Genomic DNA, 27,676 nt, shown 5'->3' with positions numbered 1-27,676 from the left:
CTCTGGACCCCGGTCCCACGTGTGGGGCTGCAGGGCTGGGACCCCCATCACTGCCCCATGTAGGGCTTACATCCCCCTGCCCCCCCTCGGCTCTCCTCCCCGCTGGCCCTGCTGCCATCAGCACCAGGAGCACTCCCAGCCTCACGTTTTGAGCGCTGGGGTGTCCCTGGCCCAGCCAGCTTTGCCAGCACCTGCCTGGCCCCAGCTGTGACCCGTGTGGGGACCACACGTGCCACATCCCGCAGTGAGCCAGGAGGGCGCTTTCCCAGGAGCGTGGGGCACTCAGGGCTCTTTTTTTCTTGTGCCTTTTAATTTTTTTAAGTGAGCAGACAGCTGCTTGCAACTCCCTTCAGCTAAAAGAGCCTGGCAACCCTTTCTGGCAGGGCTTCTGTACCATGCAGAACTTGGTGAGCAGGAAACAGAACCTACCTCTCACAGCCATCAGCTAACCCTGGGCCTAGCTCGGGGAGATGCAAGGAAAGCTGCCCACAAAGAGCCTCCCAGGACGGACAGACGGGGCTGGGAGAGGTAGAGGTGTTCTCTCTGTGCATGGGAGCACTCGCTGTGTGGGGGCATCTTTGCCAGCCAGGGTCTCTCTGGGGACGGGCAGAGCAGTGCCCAGGGAACAGCTGCTCCAGGAAGGCTCCGCACGGGCGCAGGACGCCGGCTCTCGCTGCGTGCTGCTCTCCTTTCCACACTTCCTCTGGGAAGCAGGACACTCATCCTTTGTGGAAGTGGCCAAAGGGTGCCTGGGAGGCTGCTGGCCTATTCCAGCACCACACTTTGGTCTGTGCCTCTTACGCTGCCGTGGTCCAGCTGCTTTCAGGGAAACACCCTTGACTTGTCCCATGCTCTCACTGCACTCAGAAGAAGGGGCTTGGTGCTGAACTCTTCTCATCCAACTTTGCTGCTGCTGAGCAGAAAGGGGAAGCTCTGGCCTCTCTTGCTGACACTCAGAAGACCAGAGCACAAACCAGCCTGTGCCAGGAAAACAGGGGCTGTATGTTTCCAACCTGCTCCTTCTCCTCATGCCACAACAGCTCATCGTGGTGCTGGCTGCAGCGGACCAAGAACAGACAGGAAGCAGAATCTGTGCGACGATCCCGGAGCCCAGGGGAGATCTTGGCGTGCAGGCATGTCCCCTCCCCAGCAGGGACACCTCTGCACTGCTTCCTCCAGCGCCAGAAGCAGCACATCACCACGCCTCGGTGTCCCCAGGCGGCAGGAATCCCAGGGGAAGCTAGACTAATACAGAATTAAAAAGCCATTTACCAGCACGGTGTCAAAAGCTCGTCCCCAGGCCACCTCGGTTTGTGAACCACTCGTACTCTACATGTGAGACCAAAGCTGTGGGTTCTCTGCTTTCTGGTTTCTAAGGACTGCTGACCATTTCTGGTCACGTGCAGGGATGCAGGTCCTTTCTATTCAACAACAACTGCTGGAGGGGCCTTAAATCACACTCTCTGCCTGGGCTGGAAGCACTAATTCCCTCTCCAGTGGGAGCCGCTGGGGCAGCGACCCAGCTCTGGCACACAGGGTGAGCACGCTGGGGCTGCTCTGCCAGGGCACACATTTAGGGCACAAACCCGCCCACGGTGCAGGGTGCCTGCCCCTGCCCAGGCCTGTGCAGCCCCTCAGCGCCGTGGGAGGCAGCTGGCCGCAGGCAATGACAGCCACGTAGCTCTGGGTTGCACATTTTCCAAGTTTTAATAGACACAAAAGTGAGTCCATTGTACTTAAGACACTACAATGATTCGTCCTATTGCATGTCCTGCGCCAATTACATTTCTGAGTACAGTATTGAGTAAAAGTTTGGTAGCTTTAAAATTAACAAGTGTGTGAAATCTGTAAGTAAAATAAGCAGCAGCAATATTTTGGGGGATTTTATCAAGAATAGCTAACTTTTAAGTAATAAATACATTCCAAGTTGTGGTTTTTGCTGTTCTCCTAGTTCACTGCCATATGACTTGCCCACTTCTCGTTCCAGGGGAGGACATCCTTGCAGCCTTCCTGCCAGCCTTGCACCAGAAGAGCCTCCCGACGCCGCGCCCCGGTGCCCGTCACCTATCCCAGATGGAAAGCAGTGCGATCCCACAAGGAAACTCGTCCTCCCGCCATGCGCACAACAACCTCCAGATTCTCCTGGGGAGCACGTCAGGGTGTTTACAGACTTCGTGACCTTCTAGGAGAACAGCTGTGCTCGTATCTTCTGTTACCTTGAAGAAAGCGAAAGAGGGAGAGGTTACTGCAGGCGGCAGGGAAGGGGCCGGTTAGCGGTGAGGCACACGCTCCGCTCTCCTCTAAATATAGCCAGGAATTCTGCTCCCAGCTGGCCCGGCAGCCAAACCAGCAGCAGCCACAGCTTTGGAAGAGACTCGTCAAGTTAACGACCCCAGAGTAACAGCAGAACTTTCTCCAAGACAGATGTGATAGGAATTTCATGACAATAATAAATCTTCCGCCTCTGGTTACAGACGCTGAAGTCCGGGTGCAGGGTGGGTCACTGCAGGTGAACGTCCCAGCAGCGAGAGCCACGTGAGGAGCATCTGCCTCCCCTCTGCAAGCTCAGTCTGTAGGATTATTCTCCCCTCAAGAGCTGCACAGGAGCTTCTCTAACTACCTGCAGCTGCTCAGGACACCAACCGCTGCCGCAGTCGCACGTAGCGAAGAGGTGGAGCAGCCTCCGCACCCTGTCCTGTTGTCTGCAGGCACATCCCCGCTTCCCCCTGCACCCCTGCCCGCCGCAGGCTCCCCTTCCCATGCACCCACTGCTCGTCCCAGGCTGCCAAAGCAGGTGCCTGTCGCAGCAGCACTGCGGAGCCCCTGGGACTGGGTCAGCCCTCGGGCAATGAGCACGTGCAAGGTGCTTGCTCGGAACCCAGACGTGCCAAGGGACGCGCTCGGACTGCAGGTACCGAAAGGCTGTGCACGCCTGGAGCGCTGGCGGGGCAGGCAGCAGCCTGGCAACGAGGCAGAGACTGGAGAGGGATGTGCTTGTCAAAACAAAAGGCTACGGATGAGAGGAGTCCTTCCTCACCCGGCCCCCTGCGTGACCCGGCCCCATAGTCAGGTTACAGAGCGGGAGCGGGAGCCTCGGCAGAGTTCAAAGGGAGGATCTGTTCGTATCTGAGAGCAGGTGAAGAAACCAGAAGACATGTGAAACGACTTAGTGATACAGAAATGAACCAAGAAACGGCGTGGAGACCTGTGCCTGCACCCCTCCATTGCAAAAGCATCACTGCCCCACACCTCAAACACAACTCGGTTTGACACCTGACCCACCCCAACACGCACTGTGCCAAATTGACTGACATGGGCCAGCCAAAGCCACCGGCTCCAGTCCCTGGTCCTGACCAACAGGGTTAATGTCACAGAGCATAAGACCAAAGACCTTTAAAAACCCCTCAGAGTGAAGTGACTTCCCAGTACAGAGCAGAGTAAACCCAGACCGCCAGCACCAACCGCAGGAAGGGGATCGCGTTTCCAGCGCCGCTGCAATGGCAGCAGCCCCTCTTCTGTGGGCAGGGAACGAAATGTGGCACCCATTTCCTCAGACTCAGCACCAGAATGACCTTCTGCAGCTGAGACTTCAACTGCTGACTTCACACCCCACAAGCACCTGCCCCAAAACCTACGTTCTAGGTTCCACACTCCTTCAGTACTCAGCAGAACCACCCAGCTCCTGAGGAACGGGGCTGTCTGGGGACAGGGCCCTGCGCCCCACAGCAGGATGAGCTTCCACCTCCTCTGGCAAGAGAACCTGCTCCTTTGCCTTCTGGTGAACAGCTCACTTCAAGAGCCTGCCACAGACTCACCAGCCGCCTCACTGCCTGACCCCAGTGAGTCCCTGGACAGGGCCTGGTGCCCCTCGGAAGGCTTTGGCCCACAGCAGACGCTTTACAGCAGATCACAGGCTGAGGATATTCGGTCTAAACAGGAACAAATGCGTTTCCATGTTGAGGAGGCAGCAGTGAACCCTCAGGCTGGCTCTACCCCTGGTGAATTCACCCTTGGAGGAAGGAAGCATCAGAACAGCCATGTGATGCCAAACCCCTTCCCAGGAAGGCTCCTGCCTGCGCAAGGGCGGACGCTGCTGCAGGGATACAGCTGAACCACAGCTCCTGGCTGAGATTCCCAGGGGAACTATGGGGATTCTCTCCTCTGGGAGCATAAAGCTGGTGCCACTGCGAAAGCGGTGAGCTGATTTAAGACAGCAGATGCTCCACGTCTCAAAACATTGACCATCCCCACCCTGCTGAGCGCTGCATGCCTGCGGACAGACAGACAGGCGCTTGTCCCCACAGCCCAGGCTTGGGAAGGGGACAGATGCTGGGGCTCATTTAGAGAGACCCCCCAGGCAGACCCAGGAGCTCTCAATGCCCATGCAGGAGCAGCAACACAGTGATGGCTGCTCACACACTCCCTCTGTCACTGCAGAACCTGGGGTTTCGGTTAAAATAATCCCCTTCAGGGCAGCGCAGCAGCTCAAACACTCCATTCCTGCTGCTGCCGCATCGATACGCATGTGAGTAATGAGTGAGTAACGAGCATGTCACAGAGTGACTGGCTCAGGCCAGCGGCACGGCCCAGCAGCCTGTGCACAAGGCCACATGCTGAAGGGAGAGCCAAGGACGCTCTCCCCAAGCCAAGAGCTTATTCATGATAAAAACCACCAAGTTTTGGATCAACTCGAGTCATTCACAAACGCAGATCTAACGGCTGCAGCGGGGTGCAGAAAGCGGGGTTCTCCTCAATGGCTGAGCATCCTGAGCATGCAGGCGCACAGGGACCCTGCTGCTGCCAGCTCTGCCCATCCTGCTTAGGGGCTTGTGCCCTGTCCCATGTGTGGGATGAGTGCAGGACACCCCCGGCACCCCTGCACAGCATGGGGAGTGCCTGGGCCCTGCCCCTGTTGCCTCAGTGAGAGCACAGGGTGCACCGGAGGGGTTCCTGCGTGCACCGGAGTGCTGTCAGGCACACGGCGCTGCGCCACCGGCGCTTGCTCACAGACCAGCTCCAGGTAAACACCAAGAGACATGGACATGTGCCAGAGCCAGGAACCCATCTCCTTCAGACAGGTCCTCTGGGAAGCCCCAGAGCACTGAGGCACCAAAACCCTCTCCTGTCACAGCCCTGCAAGCGGCACAAGCCCCGGTTACCCTGCACGTCCCGGTGGGCTGAGAAGTGGCAGCAGCAAGAACCCTCCTCGTTTTCTCCACCCCAGCAGCTTATTTTGAGGAGTAAGTCCTAAGAATAATGCAATTAACAGCAGGCCATAACTGAGCACGGCCAAATCAGTGTCCCTCTGGACATCTCCCGCAGGAAGGGCAGCAGAGCAGCCTGGCTCAAGCTCAGGACAATCAGCAGTTGTATCTTCCTGTTGGAGGAGGAAGGTTGGGAGCCAGGGAACCCCGAGGACGTCCGAAAGGCAGTGGGGTGGCTCCTGCCAGGCTTCATTTCTGCAGACAGTGCCTGCCTAGCAGCCTGTATCACCAGCAAAGGTGCGGCACTGCCGGCAGCAGCAGTCTGGGAACACCCTTCATTCCCATGCTTTGATCCCATAGGAGCGGGGCTGGAACAGGGGGATTACTGGATGGCAGCCAGACCCCCAGCTCTGACCCACCAGACAGGGCTTTGGCACCACCAACAACTCCCAAGGCATCAGTGCCCAGCTGACTGGAGCAGGCCAGCAGCTCTGGTCTCCATGCTCAGCTCTGCCATCCGAGCACTGACGTGGAGCTCGAGGGTTCTCTGCTTTTCGGAAGGGCTGCTTTCTGCAGGAAGGAAAGGCTCCAGTTCCTGGCCTGAATCAAAACACAGCACGCCATCATTCATGAGGGAAGCTAAGGGAGTAATTTTGCTACTATTCATTTCATCAACTGCAGAGAGCACACAGGAAATACGCTTTGCAAAGAAAACAAGTCAGTCTGACCCTACAATAGCAAGAACCTGATGCAGATTAAACAGGAACCGGTACGTCAGTTAAAAGCATTTGCTCCTTCAGCAATTAATCACCTCAATGGAAGCAAGCCTTCACCAAGACGATGCCCTGCTCCTCCCTTCCAGCCACACGCACACCCAGGGACAGAAGATGACACATGGCTAGCTCAGGGCAGCTGACGGGGTGCGTGTGCAGGGGGTCGGTGACTCCCTCACCACGGGTCACGTGTGCTCGTGCAGGCGGAGGAGCCACACGTGGACCCTCACCTTGGGCTGCAGCACAGGGCCTCTCGCTGCCATGGCACTGGGACCACAGCCCCAGCCCTCACACAGCATGCAGTGCTTGCTGGGGAGCGGAGGTTTGGGCTGCCACAGGTGTGAGGAGCACAAGATGCAGGTGTCCAGCCCCATCTCTGTCAGCACTGCAGGCATGAGAAGCCTATTTCAGATACACGTCGTCTCAGGATGTCTGAGAGTTCATGAACTGGCTCATGCAAAGCCCACATTGTCTGTAAAGCTGCAGGACAGATGCACCAAGCAGAGAGAAAACCAGAAACCAGGCCCTGGCTGACCCTCACCAGGTCTGCAGGACACAGGCAGGCAGCATCCTTATGCTTTCAGGGGGGTCACTTGGCCTGAGCACTCCCACTCACCTTGATCCCAGCATCACTGATGGGTACTTGTGGGAAAAACCCAACAGTTTGCAAGTTTTTCAATACTGAAGAGTCTCTACATCATTACTGGGGCCAAAGCCCCTCCTTCCATACCGCAGCGGTACCATGGGAAGTGTCCATGTCACCAGGCCTCAGGAGCCAAGCAGCTGCACGGGCCTTTAACGACACAGCTACTGCACGAAGAGCTTGTCCATTCCCCTCCTTCACAGAAACAAGCCCCCTTCCCTGCACAGAGCTATCCCCAGACTTCAAACCACCCCCTTTCCTTCATGGCACGCTGCACGCCAGCCGGCCCTGGGCCTGAGGTCCCACCCCGCCACGCTAGCTGTGAAAAGGGGAACTGAGCTGTGGCTTCACACCCCCCCTTTGCATTTACAAGTGAAACCAGTTCAACACAGGCAGTTTGGGGAGAGCTACAGAGATGCCCTCATCAGAGTATTTGTCAAAGTTTCTGCAGAAACAAGTCCCCAGGCTGCTCTTCCAGACGTGCCTCCTCTCCACAGGCTGCAGGCCGTCTCTCCCATGCCGGGAAGCCGTGCTGTGGACGGGGCTGGACCCTGCGCGCTCCACTGAAGGTGCTGCCAGATTCCACCAGCACCAGGCACACTGCTGAGGGCCACCTGCTCTCCCTGCTCACCGCTGGCACGCTTGGCTAGCAAACTCGCAGAGCTGAAAGCCCCAGAGAGGGCTGGGAGACCCTCAGTCCCCAGAGCAGCTCATTGGGCTTCTGAGGGCCTTGTCAAGCCCTTGGGTCGATACGAGTCTCCCTGGGCAGGTGGAGTTACAGCTCCTGTAAGCAGGCCGCATTCTGGGCCTCTGTGCAGCTCGCCTGCAGTTGGAAATAGCACGATGTACGGCCTGCTGGCATTTCTGCTGGGAGCAGGGGAAAGGGGTGGCAGAGGGCAGTAACAGGGAGGAGCAGCGTGGATACACGTCCCCAAACGCAGTGGCAGCGGTCACAGGCCTTAAGTGCCATTGGGGGCAGGGGGGTCAGCAGGATGCTCCCAGGGGGGTCAGCAGGATGCCACTGCCGCAGCCCTGGGCATCCATCACCAGGGCACACCAGCAAGTAGCGAGGCCCATTCCAGACCTGTTCTCCTACTTCACACTGGTATGTGGAGACGCTGACTCCACGCTGGCTGGAGGGAGACTGAGAAGCAGTAATTAGGCTGGATGCCTGGTTTTCCTTGACTGAACCAGCTAGAAACCAGGCCAAGACAAATCACAAGCATTCATCTTCCGGGCTGAGATACCTCACATGACCAGGCAGGTGTCTGTAAAAATGAGCTACCAGAGCGATGGCCACCAGACCTTTCACGCAGTTACCCGACCTCTCCGTGCTGCTGGTAGAGCAGAGGGGACGAGGCACAAGGAAAAGGACCGGTGATTTATGCTGCTTCATAAGCTGCTGGCAAGCAGCACTGGCTGCATGCACATACAAAGCCCTGAACATCTCTGAAGGTGAAGTCATAACCCAGTGTTCCAAATCCTACGTTACAGCTTACTATATATAGCAAGCAGGCACTGAGCTCTGACTTGGCTGCACATGGGAGCAGCGCTTCCCCTGATGAATGGCTGACTGGACTGATACCAAGGGTCTATTAAGCTAACTGCAGTAAAATTAAAGCCTCCAAAAGCCAGTGTTTTCACGTGTAAGGCTGCCACAGCCTGGGGCAGGGGGATAAAGAGAGGCAGGGAGAAGAAAGGAATCTCCAGATTGAAAAAGCAAATGAATGTATGTATTGTAGACTTGCTCCATACAGAGATGTGTGTGGAGAGCCACAAGCAGCTCTTGTAGGAGACTGCACCACGTGAACAGGCTGCAGGCAGGGAGGGGACCCCAGCCTGAGGAGCCCCTCAGGAGCATCACGAATCCGCCCTGCAGTACTGCGGGGTGTGCTCAGGCTCCCCAGGGCCCTGTGCCTGTGAGCAGCACGGCAGGGCCAGAGCGGCTTCAAAATGCCCCCATCCCACCACACAACACGTTCCCTGGAGCCAGGACAGGGCCGCCTCAGGGGACACTGGTCTCCTCCCCTCCTGCACCCTAGTCTGTGGTAGAGCTGGGTGGCCCTGTCTGCTGCTTGTCCCCAACATCTTTCGATGATGGCATCTCTGGCAGCAGCACACAACACCCAGGTACACCAGCAACGCACTGTGAGCGCAGAGATAAGGTGGGGTGCTCAGCATGGCCACAGAAGAGCAGTCCTTTGACCCAGGTATTTGAAGTTTATCCAGCTGCAACTTTAACTACGACATTGCCACAGAAGCGAACACAAAGCAAACTGCAAAAGCAGAGGAAATTTTCTTATTCCCAAGAAAAAAGTCAAGGAGGAGTGCTGAACCCCACAGGACCAGCTCTCGAGCAGGAGACCCAGCGGGGTAGGTGTGCTCCGCGCACGGCAGGCACTGCTCCCACTTTTCTGACCATCTGAGCAGCTCCAGACACACGAGTCCTGCAGCCAAAATGGGCACTGGGTGCTGGGTGCCCAAGCAGGCCCGCAGCAACGGGGGATGCTGCAGGAACAAGGGGGAAGCAAAGCTGCCCGGCGCAGGGTGGGGTGGAAGACGCTGCCCTCACGCCTCAGGAGCTCAGCTGTGGGGGCAGCCACCACATCCCCCTGGGAGCGAGCTCGGTCCTGCCGCAGCCGCGGCTCTGAGGCGTCCGTCCCCGGTGCCACATCTGTGACACCCTGAGGCAGGCTCCTTCCCCTGGCACGTGCAGCGGTGTTCCGAGCTGTGCCCCTGCCCCTCCAGTGATGCCGCTCTGGAACCAGGCTCCTGCTTCAGCCTCTTCTGCTCCCAGCCACCGGCAGCCCCAGCCACCCCAAGGAGCAGCTACGACACCCCGAGGTGCTGTGCAGCACAGGCCTTGCCAGGAGCAGCTGCCCACGGCCCTGCTCTGAACTGCTGGCCCACAGACAAGCACAAGGTGAACACTCTTCACTCTGGGCTGGGGCAGACAGCCACTGTGCTCCAGGCAGCCCCAGGGAGGGAGTGGGCTGCACCCCAGCTCCCACCCTGTGGGACAGGGCTGCTGACACGGCATGGGGCCCAGCGTGCCCTGGGGAAGTAACATCGTGCCCTGTCCTGGTGCTACCAGAGTGGGGGTCTGGCCACAGCCCCCTTTGCTAACAGGGGCCTGTGGTCGTAAAAGCACGACAGGCTGAGGTGAGCCTGACCGTGGTGTTTGGAGCTGGTGGGAATAGGTCACAGCGGCTCTCTGCACGTGCACAGGCAGGAGCTGCACAGCAGCACAAGAGGAGGGCGAGTGGGCATCTCTGTCCTGGTGCTGCACTAACCCAAGGGTGTCTTACAAACCCCAGTGCTACAGGTCACTACTCTGCAAGTCCTTTTGCCAGAAATTTACTTTCCCTCTCAGTTAACGACGGGCTTAACAAAGTTATTTACCTCCAAAAACAGTACAAGGATAAAATAATAAAAACATGAAGTGATCATTCCAGCTTTTCCAACCCAAACTGAGTTAAAAAATGGAATTGCTTCATTTTATGGGTATCACCAGTTTACCTGAACTGTTCCCCAGTCAATGCCCTGGCTGCTCTGCAGAACAGCACCAGCCAGGAGACCTTCACACCACACAGCATGCTGAGCCCAGCCTCTGCCCTGCCAGGGCAGCGCGGGCACCTCCCGGGCTCAGCTGTGTGCTGCCAGGACCCAGTCCTCCCGAGCTGCTGGTGAGGACAAGGGATTTTACAGCAGGACTTGGAGCTTCCTGGTATCTACCTGGAGCTCAAGTGCCACCATGGGCCTAGGACTCAGGAATTGCAGAAGTCAGTGAAAACTGCAGTTACCCCTTCAGGAAAGAACGGGCACCGAGTACCTGGTGGACATGTTGCAGTTCCACCTTGGGGAAGCTCAAAGCAAGGGATAAACTTCAGTCCTCCTGAATGGAGAGAAACAGGCACAGGGCACGTCTCCAAAATGACTATTTTGTTAGTGCTGTACCAGGACCCCAGCCACGCTGGTCTGACCGGGAAACCAAACGTGACATGGGGAACATGGGAAGTTTGGTTCTACTTGGCCAGTTTTGGGCAGCTGCAGCTGTTTATCCAGCTGCTCTGGCATCTCCTGGGGCAGACCGGGTCAGCAGCTCACTGCAGACACACGTAGGGCAGAGAGCAATGCCCCAAGAGCCACCCAAGGGAGGCCAGTGAGACGGCGATACCCATCGAGTGTATCCAACACCCACCCAGGTGGAGAGCTCTGGCTGCCCATCCTGGCTACCCCATCCTGGGTTAGCCCATCCTTTTCATCTTGTCAGTCTCCACACTTCGTTGTTCCCTCATTCAGACCCCTCCATCCCCTCTGCTCCACACCTACAGCTCAGACACAGGCTGTGTCTGCAGGAACCCCGGTCTCCCCAGGAACATGCGTTTCTTTCCCTTCCTGAGGCCTTGCTCTTCAGCCTGCACGGCGTGACCAGGTCCCACTGCTTGCAGGGCACATCAGTGGTCCCACTGATGAGGATGGGCAGCGTTTCCCTTCGGCTCATGTGTGATGGGATGCCTCTGTCTGCCCAGCCTGGACTCTCAGCTCCCCTCGGCCTTCTTATCCCACACAGGCTGACAGGCATGGCCACTCTGATGTGAAGCGTGAGGTGGCAGCTCCCCCTGCCCCTCTCCTCCCCAGGACCCACCAGACTTGGCACACAGGCCTGCCCAGAGCTCACAACAGCACAGCCAGCTGAACTAACGGTGACCACGTCGGTTCTGCGGAGGCTGTCCCGGGGTGCACACACACACAGAGCAACGACTGCTCAGGAGAAGGATGAAGCTCTGCTGCTCCCTCAAACAGAGCTCCCTGGGTACAGGAGCCATGGGCTTTGCCCACAAGTCTTTCCCTGGTGGGGACAGCATATTCTGGGCATTGGGCTTAGTTATACCCCGAGCTCACAGCACTTCGGGGCCAATCCAAACACTGGTACAGCGAGGGCCTCAGCCAGAGTTCAGCAGCATTTGAAGGGGCAAGTCAAGGATGAAGCTTAAATGCTGCTGGTTGAGTACTCAGCTGCCCAGGCACCTCAAGCCCACAGGATGAATACGCCACACTCCTATTCCTTACCCCAGCCAGGCTTGCTGCGGTGGAATAACTCGAGCAAGTGGTGAAGTTCCACAACAAAAGGGTACAAGAAAAGTCCCTTTTCTCCCTCTGGATCACATGAGGGCTGACCAACTGCAGTCCCACTGCATCCCAGCAGCCTGGACAGAGCCCGGGAATGGCAGCAGCCTGTGCACTTGCTTCAAATTTATGGGCTGACATAACGAACGGCAGCGTATAATGCACAACCTCTGACACTACGGCTCCTCCTCACGATTAGTTATGGTTTGCAGACAAAACCTTCATCCCTCCCCTCGTTCAGCACCATCCCAGATGAGGTCTGGCCTAGAAAGCGGCAACTGGAAGGCTGGGAAAGGATTCTAATGTTGCACAAGCTGCTGGGTTTTCCCCGTGGCCCTCACGGAGGTCCTGCCCCTTCCCCACCTGCAACCAGGAAAAGCAAAATGTGGAGAGTCACAAAGGCTCAGTCCCCACGTTGATGTTCCCACCTCACCTTCTCGCATGAAGAGGTGTCTGGTGAAGCCCAGAAGAATTTAAGTAGCTGACTCAGCACCACACTGACACTTCAGACAGGAACCAAGCCCCAGCTGCTGTGAGCAGCGCTGGAAGAGCGCTCCCAGGTACAGCCAGGCTGTGGTACAACCACTCTGAAGAGCCCGAAGGAAAGCACCTTCGTAAGGAGTCAGTACCAGAGGGGGCAGGGAAACTGAGGGAGGGGGCCAAGGGGCCGAGAGGGCCTGCGGCTGCTGTGGGTAACTGCTGGGCATCAGCCCCTCCACACGATAAATACCGACTCAATCCCATTAAGGGTTTTAGTTCTTTGAACCAAGAGACACTTCAAAGAAAGGTAAAGTCCAGAAGCTGGTATCCTTCCAGCCTCACGGGATTAGTTCTGACGCAGACGATGCATCCTCGCTGTGAGCAGCCAGTGCACCACTACCGCCCTGGCAGCCCTCTGAGGAGTGACACTCGTCTCCTCCCTCACAGTGCCAATGGCTTCGTACTCCCCGCAGGAGTAGGGACTCCAATTCCCGTGGTCCCCCCGGCTGTTTGGAACAAAAGGCCCTCAGCACCTCTGGCACCACCCAACACCACCACCCAAGAGCCATGTGTTTCGGTTGAACAACTGTCCACCTCCATTTGTAAGGAAAACCACATGCCACAAAGAGTGGAACACAGGTTAAAACACACAAGGAGCTGTTTTTCTGTGGGAAGTGTTTGCCCAGCCAGCACTTACCTGGTACTGGAGGCCGAGTTATGTCTCAAACTGCGTTAAGAGATCTCTTATTTCTGGAGTCAGGTGCTCCACGGCCTTGGCAGCCTCCGTGATGGCTTTCCGATACATCCCTTTCTTCTTGCGATTAAATCTCAGTTTGAAAAACTCAGAGAAAGGAGAGAGTTTGGAAACAGATAAGAACGAGGTCGTCGGAGAACCAAACCATGACACCTTAGCTTCTCGCCACGACGGCTCCCCATTCTCCTTCTGGCTGAGGTTTATGTCAAGAACACGAGCTGGCCACCACGGGAACCCATGGATTTTACCCCAAACAATATCCCCCACAGAGACAGTCCTCCCGTCTTCCGTGACGCATTTGGACACGCTCTGGGTGTGCAGTCTGACCGTGAGCGGCGGCACGATCTTACGCTCATCTTTGGAAGATGAGGAGACGGACGCGTCATCACCAGGCAGAAAGTCACACATTTCTGGTGATGTTACTTCTGAGCTAGAGGACTTGGATTCGTCTAGACTGTCATTGCTACACACCGACAAGCTAGAAGAATCTGCTTTTCTTTTGCGGTAATTCATAAGGAAAGCCAGGTTATCGTGTCCATCTTTACCCTGGGGGAATCGTTTAAAGTCATCATCTTCCCCCGAGCTCCCTGAAGAGATCTCAGCCAAACCTCTGTCCGTGGATTCCTCGTTGTAGAAGGTGCCAGGGTTGGGCTCCCTGTTCTGGAGGACGTTGATTTCATCAATCAGCTCTGCCTTGTAAATGGAAACATTCTGACCGTCGCTGATGCGATGGGGCTTCAGCCGTATCTTTGGGGGCAGCGCGTCCGCACTGGAATGCACGGGCCGCGTCAGCTTCAGTTTTGGAATGGAAGCAAGCTGGCTGCCTGCTGACTTGTCCATTAGACATTTGGTGTCTCGACATCGCTCGGAGTCTCTGGGCTCCTCTTGGTCCTCCCCTCCGTTCTGCAGCACTCGCTCCGCACAGAAGGGCTTGACTGAGCCATGCACCCGGGAAGGGATCTTCACCACCTCGCCCTTCCCTTGGGGAGTGCTGTAGGATATCTTGATAACCGGGGTCCGATGCACCAGCTCCCCAGAGAACTTGTCGTCCTCCCTCTTCTCTCTTTTGTTCCTCTTCTCCATGTAGTCGGAGTCCCCCTGCTTCTTCTGCTCTTTGTCCTGGATGCTCAGCTTCCTCCTGGTTTTGGCATTCTGCCGAGCCGTGCTGGCATCCTCGGGGTTCAGGGTGTTCTTACACTTCTCGCAGAGCACCTGCCTCGGCCGCAGCCTGATCGTGCTCATGATCAGCCTCCCCGGGTCTCTGTTGCGCGACAGACGCCTCCTCGTCCTCTTTATAGTCCGTGGCGGCGGCTGCGGAACCCACTGGTTGTACGTGTGCCGCAGCCACAGCGGGCGGGGAAAGGGGGCTCCCTCGAAGTACGGGGGGTAAGGAGGGAGGCTGCCGGGCGGCGGGGGAGGCAGGAGCGGGGGGACTTGCTCATCGCCGCTCCCTTTGGGAGGCTTTTCCCCGGCGGGTTGCGGCTCCGTCTCGCCCGGCGCAGCAGCGTCGCCACCGTCAGCAACTCCATTGGCCTCGGCAGGAGGGTGCTCCTCGTGCTTGGGAAAGGAGGACGGGAGGCAGAACAGTCCGGACCTAGGGCAGGAGAGAAGGACAAGGAGGGGAAGAGGCACAGAGTCAGGATGTTTCAGAGGTGCTTCCCTGGGAGGGCTGTGCATCACAAACACGCCAGCTTCTTTAAAAACAAACAAGCCAACCTCTCCCTCCCACAGCTTCCAGGTAGGAAGAACGCAATGTTATCCCTTGACTTTCAAGACAGGGCAGACAGTTCTGCCACTGAGAAAGAACAGCAGCATTTCAAAGAGTAGGAAAAGAGTCCTGCTCCTCTGCCAGGAGGGGCATGGGGACCAACACCTCCACTTCCATGAACTCTTCGCACAGAGTTTTGCTCTAAGAAGCGTTATCAGGCAAAGCAGTTCATTTTATCAGCAGGCTGGCACAGCCATGAGCAGGGCTGTGGTGCCGATTACACAAGCCTTCAGGGAGCCATCAAACTTTCCTTCCTTGCACTGTACTCACACAGCTCCCCACTCAAAACACCCTGACCCAGACGGGTAAGGGGACCTTGCACCTCCAGGGTAGGGAGGGATTCACCAGTGCCCAGCTCTGCTCCTCAGCGCCCAGGCTTTCCTCACAGGACTTGATTTGTTAGAACAAGGCATACACTGGTACTCTGGGGAGGAAGGATTAATAACGATGCTGCAGCATCGCTCAGTGCCAAGGCTCAGCCCCAGCTACCCAAGCCTGGGCACAGCATCTTGCACAGATCCTGGTAAAAGCCAATCCTCCGAACTGCTGAAACACACAACTGCCATTCATGCCTCTGGGTGTCTGCACCAGGATTTATGCCCTTGGCCTGACATTAGAAATATTATGCTAACACAGCACTTGGACAAATATTTGCCCTGAAACACCGACTCAACACTGGCTGTCTTGGCTTCCCAGCGCAGCTCTGTACAGAGTCTGCCATCAGTTTCAGCTCTTTTCCTAACAGACTGCTGGATGGGGAGCTGTGAAGACAGCACAAAGAGATGGAGAGCAGCTACACTGCCAGTCTGAGTTTGGGATGCTGCCTTCCACATTCCCTCCTCACCAGCCGTCGGCTTCCTCCCACCATGAGCAAGGGAGGAGCTACCCAGTGGTGTTACAGGAGGGCTTTGGCAGCCCTTACACAGAAGGGCACCAAGGAACCGGAGCTCACACACCACCCGAGCCCACGGACAGGAGCAGCAAGGCTGTTCAGGCAGAGCACAGGGGACCAGAGATCACAGACCCTGGACGATACAGCTCCAATCCACTGATTTCACTCTCCCTTCCTCAGACTGGGGCTCTCTCACCCCATTTCCACCAAGACTCACAGCAAGTTTAAAAGCAAAGCTTGCATAAACTAAGCTGGCAGGAATTAGCCTGATTCTGGTACCAAGTCGCAGCCCTTCACTGCAGTAACCGGGACCTGCAGCTACCCTGACTCTGTGCCGGCCCCTCTAAGAACCTGCCCTTCAGCTGGCAGCTCAGTTCAACTGGGCAGCTCCAAGCTCGAGACCCAGTGAGTCAAGAGGACTGTTGAAAACACATAATTTGGAACAAAATATTTTTGTTCCCTGAGGTTTTTTTTTTTTTTTTACACAGGGACAACTGAGACTGGAGGTGTTTTGAATGACAACCAGGAACACCAGGACGGTGTGTACAGCCAAAGATGCCAGCACCGCCCATAAACCAACCCAAAGCGATACGCTTTCCAAAGCCCTGGCTACAGGGTTTAGCTATTTTATGCAAGGAGATTGTCTCATTTGGTCACACCAGAGAACTGTGCAAGTCTTCTCCTCCCCACATGGACACAAGCCCGGCTCCCCCTGGCAGGCCCGGGTGCTGCCTGCCCTCCACAGCCTGGCTCGGAGCAGCCAGCGCCGTCAAACCCACTTCCTTCCCGAGGATCCGGCGTGGCACGAAGCTCCTGGCTTGGCAGAAGCGCTCAAAGGTTAACTCTGTGGGATGAGTTACGCTTGTAAAGTTAACACGTTAGCACGTCATAACCCTGCTAGGCCTGAAACGGACCCCCCGGGCACCCAACGGCACACCCTGGGCACCAAACGTGCTGCCACAGACCCCCACCTCACGGCAGCCACGTCAGTGACGTCCCAGGGAGCACGGTGCCAGGGTGCCACTGCACAGCCCTGGACCGCAGCAGGACTGGGAGCAGCTGTGGGCACCCAGCAGCCCTCCTGCTCCCACAGGGACACCCTGGCACGCGCCTGCGCCGCAGGGCAGCTCGTGACAAGCGCTTCGGAGAAGTGCAGTGGCTGTTCAGCCATTTCAGGCAGAAGCCTTTCAGGCCAGGGCCCTGCTATTTTAGACTTGCTATAAAAACAGAAGGAAAAGGTGCAGATGATGAGGCAGAGCCCCCGTGACAGGGACTCCATACCTGGAATGTCACCGCCCTGTGCCAGAGCACAGCCCTTCAGCCCAAAGCTGCGGCAGCACCAGAAGTCTGAGAAGAAACACTCCACCTGCCCCAGCCGAGGGGCCAGGCTGAGCAGCAAAGCAGCCTGAGACTCATTTTCGATGGCAGCAGCTCCCCCGTGGCCAGGCCGCAGCTCAGGCAGGGACAGGCCAGCTCTGCACACCCCACTGCGGCTCGGTGCTGCCCCAGGACTGCTCCTGCACCAGGCAGGCAGCCCACTGCTGCATCCTGCATCCTGCCATGGCATCCAGCTGCACCAGGGAGAGCGGAACTGCAAGGCGTGCTGCCAGGGTGCCAGGGCCCCCACCCACGCTGCCACAGCCAGGGCACACGGGGTGCTCACTCCCAAGGGACCTGGGCCTCTGTTTCTCCTCCTTCCTACTGGAAGTGGCTCTGAAGGCAAAGAACGCTGTTTGCTGAGGCACCGTCCCTCTTCCAGTCTGCCAGACGGGCTCTGGGCAGAGGCAGGAGGAGCTCTCCCGGCTCGCCCACCCGCCTGTCTCCCCATGACACTACGGGCACCCCAGCCCTACTTCTCAGGCATGGGGAGAAGGAAAGCGGCTCCCGAGGGGCCACGCGCGGAGCATCTCGAGTCACATCACTGCATCACCAGGCACCAGCAGCGCCCACTCAACACCAACAGCCACCAGCACCCAAGGCTGCTTTCAGTTTCTCTATCCCTCCCCACTACGCACTCCTACAGGGATGCCAACAACGAGCTCCTCCAGGCTCCTTCAGCCACCCCAAGACCAACTGCAAAGCGATTACACCCTTCCCCGGGCTGTGCCCAGCCCCGGCACTCCCCCCGCTGCCGCCCCCTCACCTTCCACGCAGGCACCGCTCCTTGTAAGAGGATTTAGCCCCGGTGCCTTTCCACCCACAGCTGAGCCAGACACACTTCATCTGACATGCTCTGCTTTCCAGGAGCAGCTCAGCGCATCCACAGCCTTGCCTGCACCCCAGGCTCTGCTGCACCAGCCTGGGGGCAGTCAGCGTGCTGCCCCTGAGCCTGCCACCGAGCCACTGCCACCGCCGAGCCTGCCCCTGAGCCACTGCCACCGCTGAGCCTGCCCCTGAGCCACTGCCACCGCTGAGCCTGCCCCTGAGCCACTGCCACCGCTGAGCCTGCCCCTGAGCCACTGCCACCGCTGAGCCACTGCCACCGCCGAGCCTGCCCCTGAGCCACTGCCATGGCTGAGCCTGCCCCTGAGCCACTGCCATGGCTGAGCCTGCCCCTGAGCCACTGCCACCGCTGAGCCTGCCCCTGAGCCACTGCCACCGCTGAGCCTGCGCATTTACACCCTTCCACCAAGACCTGCAGTCGTGGGTTCGGGGCACGAGTGTGCACACCGGCCTCACAAGCAGCAGGGAATATGGCACAATGGGATTCCAGCCTGTCTGTAATCCCAGGAGAAGCCAAACAGACAATGTTACCTCAACCCAACCTCGACTGGAACAGAAGACACCATCCCCTGATTTATATCTGTGCACAATTAAGAGAAAGATTAAATTATAAGTTCAGCTGCAATAAAGCTGCCAAACCTCGTTACCAAAACCACCACAACTGCAGCCTGAACGCATTTACATCCCCTTGGGAGCACAGCTGCTGTGCAGCTTACTGCCCAGAGAGAGAGTTCCAGCAGAAGCCAGTAAGCACCAGTCACTGGGTAACTGGTACTGGGCTGGCTGCACGTGCTGTGGGGGCTGTGGCTGAGGAAGGATGCCTGCACGATGGCAAGAACTGTTTTGCCTACCAGTAATCTCACTGCTATTGGAAAAGGCATTGTAACTACGGCTCACTGGTTCCACAGGCACAGGGCAGTATGCAGGCAGCAGGCAGAGCAGCACACGGGGCAGCAGGCAGGCTGCAGGCAGAGCAGCACACGGGGCAGCAGCAGGCAGAGCAGCACACGGGGCAGCAGCAGGCAGCAGGCAGAGCAGCACACGGGGCAGCAGCAGGCAGCAGGCAGAGCAGCACACGGGGCAGCAGGCAGGCTGCAGGCAGAGCAGCACACGGGACAGCAGGCAGGCTGTAGGCAGAGCAGCACACGGGGCAGCAGCAGGCTGCAGGCAGGAAGCAGGCAGGGTCCTGCCCGCAGCCGCTCCCGCTGCCCACGCAGGCTGCCTGCAGGCCGAGCCCCGCACACCTGGGCAGGCAGTTTCGGGTTCCAGCCTGCGCCTGCGCCTCTGTGCCTAAAATAGCAGGAGCCCATCGGTGGGACTGGGGTGGAGGCACCTCCTGGCGCTCGGGCCCGCAGGCCTGCTCCTGCTCAGCGCTACGGTTTGGGACAAGCAGAACAGACCCATCCGCTCTCCCATGCTGAAACCAGCTGACAACCCAAAGCACGCTGAGGAGCCACCACACAGGTTTCCTGTCCTCCTGCCTCCCCATCACACTTGTGCAGGCAAAACAACTCTGGCAGCCCCCCTCCTGCCAGTCACATCCCCCTGCCCACACGGCCCTGATGGCTGCCAGGGGGGCTCAGCAGAGCAGAGCAGAGCAGAGCAGAGCAGAGCAGAGCAGAGCAGGCAGTAACCCCACATCAGGCACCAGCCAGCGAGATGCCTCTCTCCATCAGCACGTAACGGGGAGCAGAGGGGAAAACATGTCTGCCAGGTCTCCCTTTGCAGCCTTCAAGGCCCAGCAGCAAGCTGATAAATTCCCTCCACCTTTGGGTCACGTCTCCACTTCACCTCCCACCACCACCACGCCGACTCCTGCATCCTGCCGGTGCCGCGGCGGGTGGGCAAGAGCTCTTCTTCCCTCCACACCCCAAGTTTAGGGCGGCTGCAGCAGCCTGTGCTCCGGGCTGGCTGCCCTTGCTCACCCCAGGCCACTCAGGTACCCAGGAGCCAGGCACTCAGCTCACACTCGACACCTCCTTCCTGCTGGCCAACCACAAAGAGGCCGCAGCGCACTCGGCACGTGTCGGTCGCCATGTCACGGGCCGGCTGTGGCCATCGCGGGACAGCCGGTGCTGGGGGACGAGGCTCCACCAGTCGCTCTGCTCCTGAGGCCTGCTCAAGACCCGAAGGGAGGAGACGGCCCAGCCCAGGCCCCCAGTCCCTGGGGAGGCTCTCTTCCCAGAGCTGTGAGTCTCGTGGAAGCCCAGCTCTCCCCCCAGGGCACTGGAGAGGCAGGTGGGACACACTCCCACTCCACCGTGGCCCCGAAGCGATGACCAAGGCGCAGTGCCAGGCGGCACCCAGGAGCCAGGCAGCTTTCCTTCATGTTCTCTACCTGAGAAGCGCTGTGCCAATGGGCTCCCAGACCAGCCTGCATCGACAAACCCTTCCTTCCACTCCAGCTCAGAAAGGATGCTGCTGCTGCTCCAACACCCTACCGCGGGTCCAGCCAGCCCCCGGCCCTGCCACCCTCCCACTCCAGCAGCCATCAGCCGCAGCGGTGCCAGGGCTGGGCAGTGATGGGCTCCAGCAGCACCGTAAAGCCCGGGGGAAGCACCTGCCTGGTCGTTTCTTGGATCCACTGGGCAAAAAAAAAACAACTGTGAAGAAAGATTAGGAGGAAGAAGATCCCAGGTAGAAACGCACCCATCGTTACTGAGGAGGAAAACAACTGGAATGAGAAAAGGTACCAACAGCTGGCTTTGGGACCCCGTGGGAGATGCCTGCCGCTCGCTGTTCTGGCTGGAACCAGGCACCCAGCGAGCTGTAGGGAGTTAAACACCCAAATACTCTTGGAAATCCGGCTCCGATTTTCCGGGGTGGCCCCGTGAAACCAAAGGAGCCACGAAAACTCAGTGCCCAAGCCTTGCTCCACGAGGAGGGGGGGGTGCCCGGTGCAACCCCAAGCAGGGCACGAGAGGCCGGCCTTGGGACCGCAGGGAAACACTGCAGAAGCCATTCCCACCCGGAGAGAGGCCAGGCCTTTCATCCCGGGATAACGAGGCTTGGGGAGACCTCGTTCCCTCCGGATACCGGTGGAGAGGCACAAGGCCCGGCCCGCTGCGGAGACACCGGGGGGTGGAAAGGGGAAGGGAACCGGGATGGAGCCTCACCGGGCGGTGCGGGGCGAGCCGCGAGAGGGGGGGCTGGGCCGCCCGGCGCCCCCCCCCGGGGGGCGCCGGGCGGCCCAGCCCCCCCTCTCCCGGCTCGCCCCGCACCGCGACGCCCGGTACCGAAGCCGCGTCCCCTCCGCGCTTTGTTCCCAGCCGCCCCGGGCGAACAAAGGGCCTCCGACCCCAGGCTCCATCCCCCCCCGCCCTCCAACCACCCCCCTTCCCCCCTCCATCCCCCCCCCCAGCCCCCCCTTTCCCCCCGGCCCGCCCGTACTTCTTGGTGCAGTCGAGCAGGACGCCGGTGAAGCGGCGCTCCCCGCAGCTCAGCGTGACCACCAGCGTGTCGTTCACCATCTGCTCCACCAGCACCGGCAACCACGCACCCACCCGCGGCGCCGCTGCCGCTGCCTCCGCCTCGGCCATGCCGCTGCCGCCGGATCCCGCACCCCCAACCCCCCCCCCCCAACGCCCACCCACCCACCCCGGGCCGGGCTGGGCTGGGCTGGGCTGGGCTGGGCCGGGCTGGGCCAGGCCGGGCCGCGCCGTGCGATGACCTCACGGTGCGGGCGCCCAGCAGCGGCCGCCGCCGCCGCTGCCGCCGTCGCCGTAGGTGCGTGACGTCAGGGCGCCGCCCCCGCGGCTGCGGGCAGCCCAGCGCCCCCTGCCCCGCCGGACGGGCCCTGCCGCCACACGGGCGGGGCTGCGCGCACGTGCGACGGGCCGCCAGGGGGCGGGCACTGGGGAAGGGCGGGGCCTGGAAGGGGTGGGGGCGGGGTCTGGAGAGGGAGGGGCGGGCACTAGGGAGAGGCGGGGCCCAGCGGGGGCGGGGCGGCGCCAAACTGGAGAGGGGCGGGGCCTGGCGAGGGAGGGGCGGGCACAGTGGAGGGGCGGGGCCCAGCCGCGGCTCCGCCCCTCCCGCGCCGCGGGGCCCGGGGCCGCTTTCCGGGCCGGCGCCGCTTCCAGCTGCCCGTCGGCTCGAGCTGCTCGTAGGGGCCGCGCAGCCCGTCACTGCCGGCGGCGGGAGGGCCGTGCCGGGCCGAGCCGAGCCGAGCCGAGCCGAGCCGTGCCTGGCTGGGCCGTGCCGTGCGCGCAGAGCCCCAGCTCGCCCAGGCGCGCCCCGCTCGCCCCGCCGCCGCTCCGGCCGGCCCCGCGGGCGGCACCCGGCCTCCGCCGCTGCCCGGGGCTCTCTGCGGCGGGCAGCGCCGCGGGACGGGGGCCGGGGAGCTCCCGGCTGGGAGGTGCGGCCGCCCCGCGCCTCCTCCCCGAAGCCCCGGCGGCCCCGCACGGCCGGAGTGCGGGACCCGCCCCGGCCGGGCCGAGCTGCGAGCCCGGCGGCGCCGCCGGCAGCCAGCGCCGGGCCAGCCGCGGGGATGGTGTCCGCTCGGGACGGGAGACACGCGGGGTCAGACGCATCACAAACCCACGTCTGCGCCTTAACGGGGCTGAAGGGGAAACCCCCGTCTGGCCCCTGCGCCTGCTCTGGTAGCTGCTGCCCCGCGCAGCGCTGGGACACGCACTGGAGGCCCCGCACGGCTGGGAGCTCCAGTCCCCTCACCCCTGTCCCGGGGCACTGGCAGCTCAGGCCTGCAAGGGAGCGCGCCCCGAGGTGCTGCTGCTGTCGGGGCAGCTCCTGACGTCCCGTGCCGGTGACTGCAGTGCCACACGGTTCCTGTGTCTCACAGCACCACTGCTGGTGGTCGCACTCTGGTCCTTGGCACTGTTTGTGGCCTCAGAGCCCCCGCTGTGCCGCAGCGGCACCGGACGGGCCCCGCCAAGGGCCCCGGGGTGGAAGGGGCAGCTCTGCAGCGCCCAGGCAGCAGTGGGGCCCCCAAAGCACACCCCCCTCACGCACCCCCTCAGCTCCTGCCTGCTCCCTCTCGTCCAGGAGAAGCACAGCAAAATGCACATCAGGGTATCCCACACGGGAGAGTGGGGTTGGGATTTGGTGTTAGTCAGTGTGGGTGAGGAAGGCCCAGCCTGGCCCCACGTGGCTGGGACACGGGCAGGGCCAGAGATGGGTGCCTCGTGACGGCACCTCGCGCGCGGCACCCCGTCCTGGTGTGAGCAGAATGACAAACGGCCCCTCCAGCCCTCAGGGACAAGCGCTGAGTTTTATTTTCTCAGCGTGTCCATAAACTTGTAGGAACACAGAGAGGCTGAGGGAACACCCTCCGAGCCCGACCCCGAACCCTCCAGCAGGCCAGCTTCCAGCTGGCAGAGGCAGGCTGGCTCTCGCTGCAGGTGCACCACGGTCAGGTGCAGTCAGCAGCACTAGCTGAGAAGGGGCAGCATTTGTAATTCTCACTCTTATGAAGTGTTCCATGCTTGAACAGTTCCAGGCAATCGGAATTTGCTGCTGGAAAAGAGTTTTACCCTCTGTGTGTCAGCTGGAATCTCCCTCCTGAAGGCCGTGAGGCAATGGAGTCCTCCTGGTCCTGCCAGCTTGGTCTGCAGATCTTCAACCCGGGATTCAGGACAGGACACGGAAGCACAGAGTGGATACGTAGGCACGTTTAATGAACAGAAAGCAGCACATACGGCTGGTGGGGCAGGTTTTCACCTGCTCCAGCAGCCTGTCTGTGTACACATGGAGCAGTGGACGTACAGCAGTGAGGGCCCCTCTTGGATTGTCTGCTCCATCCTAACTCCTAAATACCTTCATGTTTTAAAACAGGTGACATGGAGCCAGGGCTCTTGAATCGCACGGGTGCAAACAGGGCAGTGGTAGGCAAGGGGGAGCTGTCCCACCACAAAGGGCTGGGGACATTCAAGCTCTGCAGATGCTGGAAGTGATGAACAGTAACTGCCACTGAGCTGAGTACTAATAAACCTGTCTGTGAACAGTCTCAGCTCAGTGTGTGCCTGAAAACAGACTCTGTACCAGATTAAGAGTCCAACTCATTCGCTCTGATGATAAACTTCCGAGGTGATGGAACCTCAGCGCAGCCCTTGCAAGGGCTGGTGAAACACTCTGCTGTTCAGACACGCAGCCAGAGGCTTGGGAGCATTATCCCTTCTGCTGTGCAGTAGGTTATGAAGGCCACAGCACACCACACAGACATACTCAAAGCATGGCAGCCTTGGGGGTTACTTCAGCTCCTCACACCAGGTTTGCTGCTTGGTACAGGAAAGCCCAGTGTGAAGCCTGCAGGTGGGTCTGTGCAGGCTTGAGCCCCTCACTGTCCCCCCCCCGTCTCTTTTTCAAACCAACTTCACAGAAATGAAGGCGATTAAGCTAACAGAGGTCCCACCCCCCTGTCTGAAGCTCCACAGAACGTGCTCCAGACACCATGGAGCACCAGCACACCAGGAAGCTGGAAGACCCTCCCATCTGGTGAATGAGCTCAAGCTCCTCAGGTCCCAGCTCCCCAGTCGCCCTTGGGCTGCATTCCTTTTTGGGTGGTGATGACCAGGTTTAAAGGGTCAGCAGGGCAGCATGGCTCCCCTGCTCTGCACAGCTCTGCCTGTGGGCACGCAGCAGGCTGCGAGCACAGATGTGATGCTGCAGGTAAGCAGCAGGCACTGCTGCTGGGCCCCCTGCGCAGGGAATGGGACCCCAAGCAGCATCAGCCTCTCAGGGGTGTGCTCGGAGAACCCAAGGGCAGATCGCTCATGGGAACTCTCCAGGCAAGAAGCCCCCTCCACACCGCAGCCCCCCTGCCAGAGCAGCCGCCCTCCCTGAGCGCCGGGCGCCCTACATGGCAGGGTGCTGCCGACAGACGGGACTCTCGTACCTGCCTCGGGGGACGAGCTCCCCTTGGGGAGCGCCCAGCCCGTGCGTGACGCTGTGGAAGAGAGGGACACGGGTAATTTTAGCAGTGTCACGGTTTCCTGGCACAGGGACAGCCGCTCGGCACTGCCTGGGACGTGTCTGCCCCGCTCTGTGCTGCAGGCAGCCTGTGCTGTCAGCGCGCTGCGTCACTGCGGTTTTGAGGCCAAAAGATGCTTTGAACAAGATCAGGATTCCTTTTTTTCTGAAAGTAACTGCAAAGTGGGGCAGGCAGAGCAGAGAAGGGGCCGTGAAATCTATGGCCCTGACAGGGCCTGTCCCACAGCTACAGCCATGCAGATGTTCCCTGTATTTCTGCCCAGCCACTGCTTGGAGTCGCCAGGACCTGGAGTTTTGTTGGACTCTTTGCCCATCTTAGAATCACAGAATGGCATGGGTTGGAAGGGACCCCAAAGCCAGCAAGTACCCTGCTCTGTGCTGAGGGACAGCGCTTCAGAATCACTGCCAAGCTCTAAGGAGAAGACAAAACCCAAGAGAAGTGTAAAAGAGAAGAGAAGGTTGGAGAAGAGAAGGCTGTGGGGGACCTCACTGCAGCCTGCCAGTCCCTGAAGGGAGCAGAGGAACAGGAGGGGAATCAGCTTGTTAAAGGGCAGAGACTGGCAGGACAAGGGGCTGGAGTGAAGCTAAAGGAAGGAAGGTTTAGGTTAGATATTGAGGGGAAGTTCTTTGCAGAGAGAGTGGTGAGGGGCTGGAAGGGGCTGCCCAGAGAGGGGGTGGGTGTCCCATCCCTGGGGGTGCTCAAGGCCAGGTTGGCTGGGGCCCTGGGCAACCTTGTGTAGCTCCAGGCCTGGAGGTTGGTGTCCCTGCCTGTGGCAGGGGGTTGGAGCTCTGGGACCCTTGGGGTCCCTTCCAGCCCATGCCATTCCATGATTCTATGATTCTATGTGTCCTGTTTGAAGTGACCTGGTGCAGTGCTGCCAGAGCCCCACACTGGGAGCACAGGCAGTGAACGCCCGTGTCAGCCGCCCCAGCAGCGCTCGGGCTGCTCGACCTGACCGGGGCTCTCACGCTCGCAGGGCCCTAGTCCCTTGGTTAGTTCGTTAGTTATGTAAATCAGCCCCTTGCCTGGCGCAGTGCTGCAGCGTGACCGTGCTCTGGGGCTTGGTCAGCGCAGCAGACGTGTCTGGTGGGCCCTGTGCACGGGTGCTGTGGAAGCTGGAAGACTTTGAGAGACCAAGGTGGTGGGATGAGAAGGGAAGAAGGGTGGGGCGGGGGCAGTCAGGGAAGCTGAGTGAGGTTCAGGGGAGGGAATCCCTGTGGGGGCTCTGTGCAAGTGGTGGCTGGAATGGGACAAGCTGCAGGAACAGGACACGCTGCAGGAAGGAAATGTGGAATGTAGGAAAGGGATGCAGGAATGGGACCCCATGCTGCAGGAATGGGATGCAGGAATGGGACCCCACGCTGCAGGAATGGGATGCAGGAATGGGATGCAGGAATGGGATGCAGGAATGGGACCCCATGCTGCAGGAATGGGATGCAGGAATGGGATGCAGGAAAGGGACCCCACACTGCAGGAGGCATGCTGACAAAACAAGAACATGGAGGGGCAAGGGAGCTGTACCCTGTGCACGTGTATCATTCGTTAAAGATGATTAAAATTCTCCCTGATTTACAGACATCTGTTGGGTCCTTCTGTTCTGAGATCATCAGCTGGAACATGCTCCTACAGTTGGTCAAGTTGCAGCCGCATATAAACACAGACCAACCAACTAACTAAGGGAGCTCTGTACTGAGAAGTGCAAACTGGAGCAAACCCACACATCTTGGTATGAGAAAAACAAACACAACATTTCAAACTTGCTCCCTGCAGGTTAAAACCAATCAGAAAAAAACCCTGAACCATAATTTGAATGCTTTCTAAAAATAGCATCACACAGTTCACAGGCTCTTGAACATCTGGGACACGTTCATGCTCCTCCCCCTCTCTTCTTTATGTCTTACAAGCCCTCACAAAGAAGAATGATTTCAGGTGTTTCCCAGCCCAGCTGACAGACACCAACCCCTGGGGCAGGTTGGGAATTCCACACTCCAGGATACATCCCCACTCCCATTGTTCAGGCCATCCTGCAGACAGACCAGAGACACTGCTTGCAGTCAGCCCTCTGCCTCACACTAGCTGGTTAAGATGCTGTAAAGATTCTAAAGAGTTTGGTTTATTAATAAAATATGTGGTTATAATAAACCAAGGACTGCTTGAGCAGCTTGCTGCTTGCCTTGGCCCTGCACAGCACATGAAGCAGCACACACACAGCTCAGCCACGGGTCTCAAAGCACCAGCAATTGCCTTTTAAATCACTGCCCACAGGGGAAAAAGAGCATTTACTGTTGGGAAAGCCAAGGAGTGCAATGGCAGCCACGAGGAACCGCTGCTTGCCCAGCCATACCTTTAGCATCACTCAGGACTAGGGTTCCACATCCAAGACAATCCCAGGATTTCAGGAAAAATATGTTAAAATACGTTAAACTTTACTAACAAAGGGCAGCTTGTGCTTGGTTACTCCCCATTCCAACACGAGCAGTTTGAGCTGCTGAAGGACTGAAGTCCTTAGGGTTACCTGAAGGAAGATGCCCTGCAACACTGGGGGAATATGAAAGCTGCTGCTAACAGGGTGATGAGGGAACAAGCTCGCTACAGGCGGCAGATCGCTGGCAGAACAATCCGATGCGTTGCGCGGCGCGCAGTGCCCGCGGTGCTTCTGGATGCCACACACTGAGCACATCAGTCCCTCCGCGGTCCTGTGGTGCCACCTCGTGTCGGATGCGCACTCGGGGACCAGACACAGCCTGAGTCACCGGCAGCACTCTGCACCCTCTGCCATCACCTGTACGCCCGTCTCTCACCCCGAAGCACTGAGATCTACGTTCCTCTTGGCTTGCTTTGCTTTTCAAGAAGAAAACTTCTC

The 27,676-nt window shown here is 59.1% G+C and overlaps 1 protein-coding gene across 1 annotated transcript; it reads right to left on the bottom strand.

Moving 5' to 3' along the window:
• Nucleotides 1–1,694: 1,694 nt before the first annotated feature.
• PWWP2B (PWWP domain containing 2B) lies at nucleotides 1,695–21,406 on the bottom strand (the record flags this gene model as incomplete). The annotated part of the gene is made up of 3 exons (XM_084264908.1): nucleotides 1,695–2,216; nucleotides 12,928–14,578; nucleotides 21,258–21,406. The coding sequence occupies 2 exons, from the start codon at nucleotides 21,404–21,406 to the stop codon at nucleotides 12,946–12,948; spliced, it is 1,782 nt and encodes a 593-aa protein (XP_084121034.1). The 3' UTR covers nucleotides 1,695–2,216; nucleotides 12,928–12,945.
• Between the last annotated feature and the right edge of the window lie 6,270 nt (nucleotides 21,407–27,676).

This window comes from Gallinula chloropus, assembly GCF_964237585.1.
Source record: "Gallinula chloropus genome assembly, chromosome: 5".
Lineage (NCBI taxonomy): Eukaryota > Metazoa > Chordata > Aves > Gruiformes > Rallidae > Gallinula > Gallinula chloropus.
Note: the sequence above shows the minus strand (reverse complement) of the source record. Positions and strands in the feature narration are given on the sequence as shown.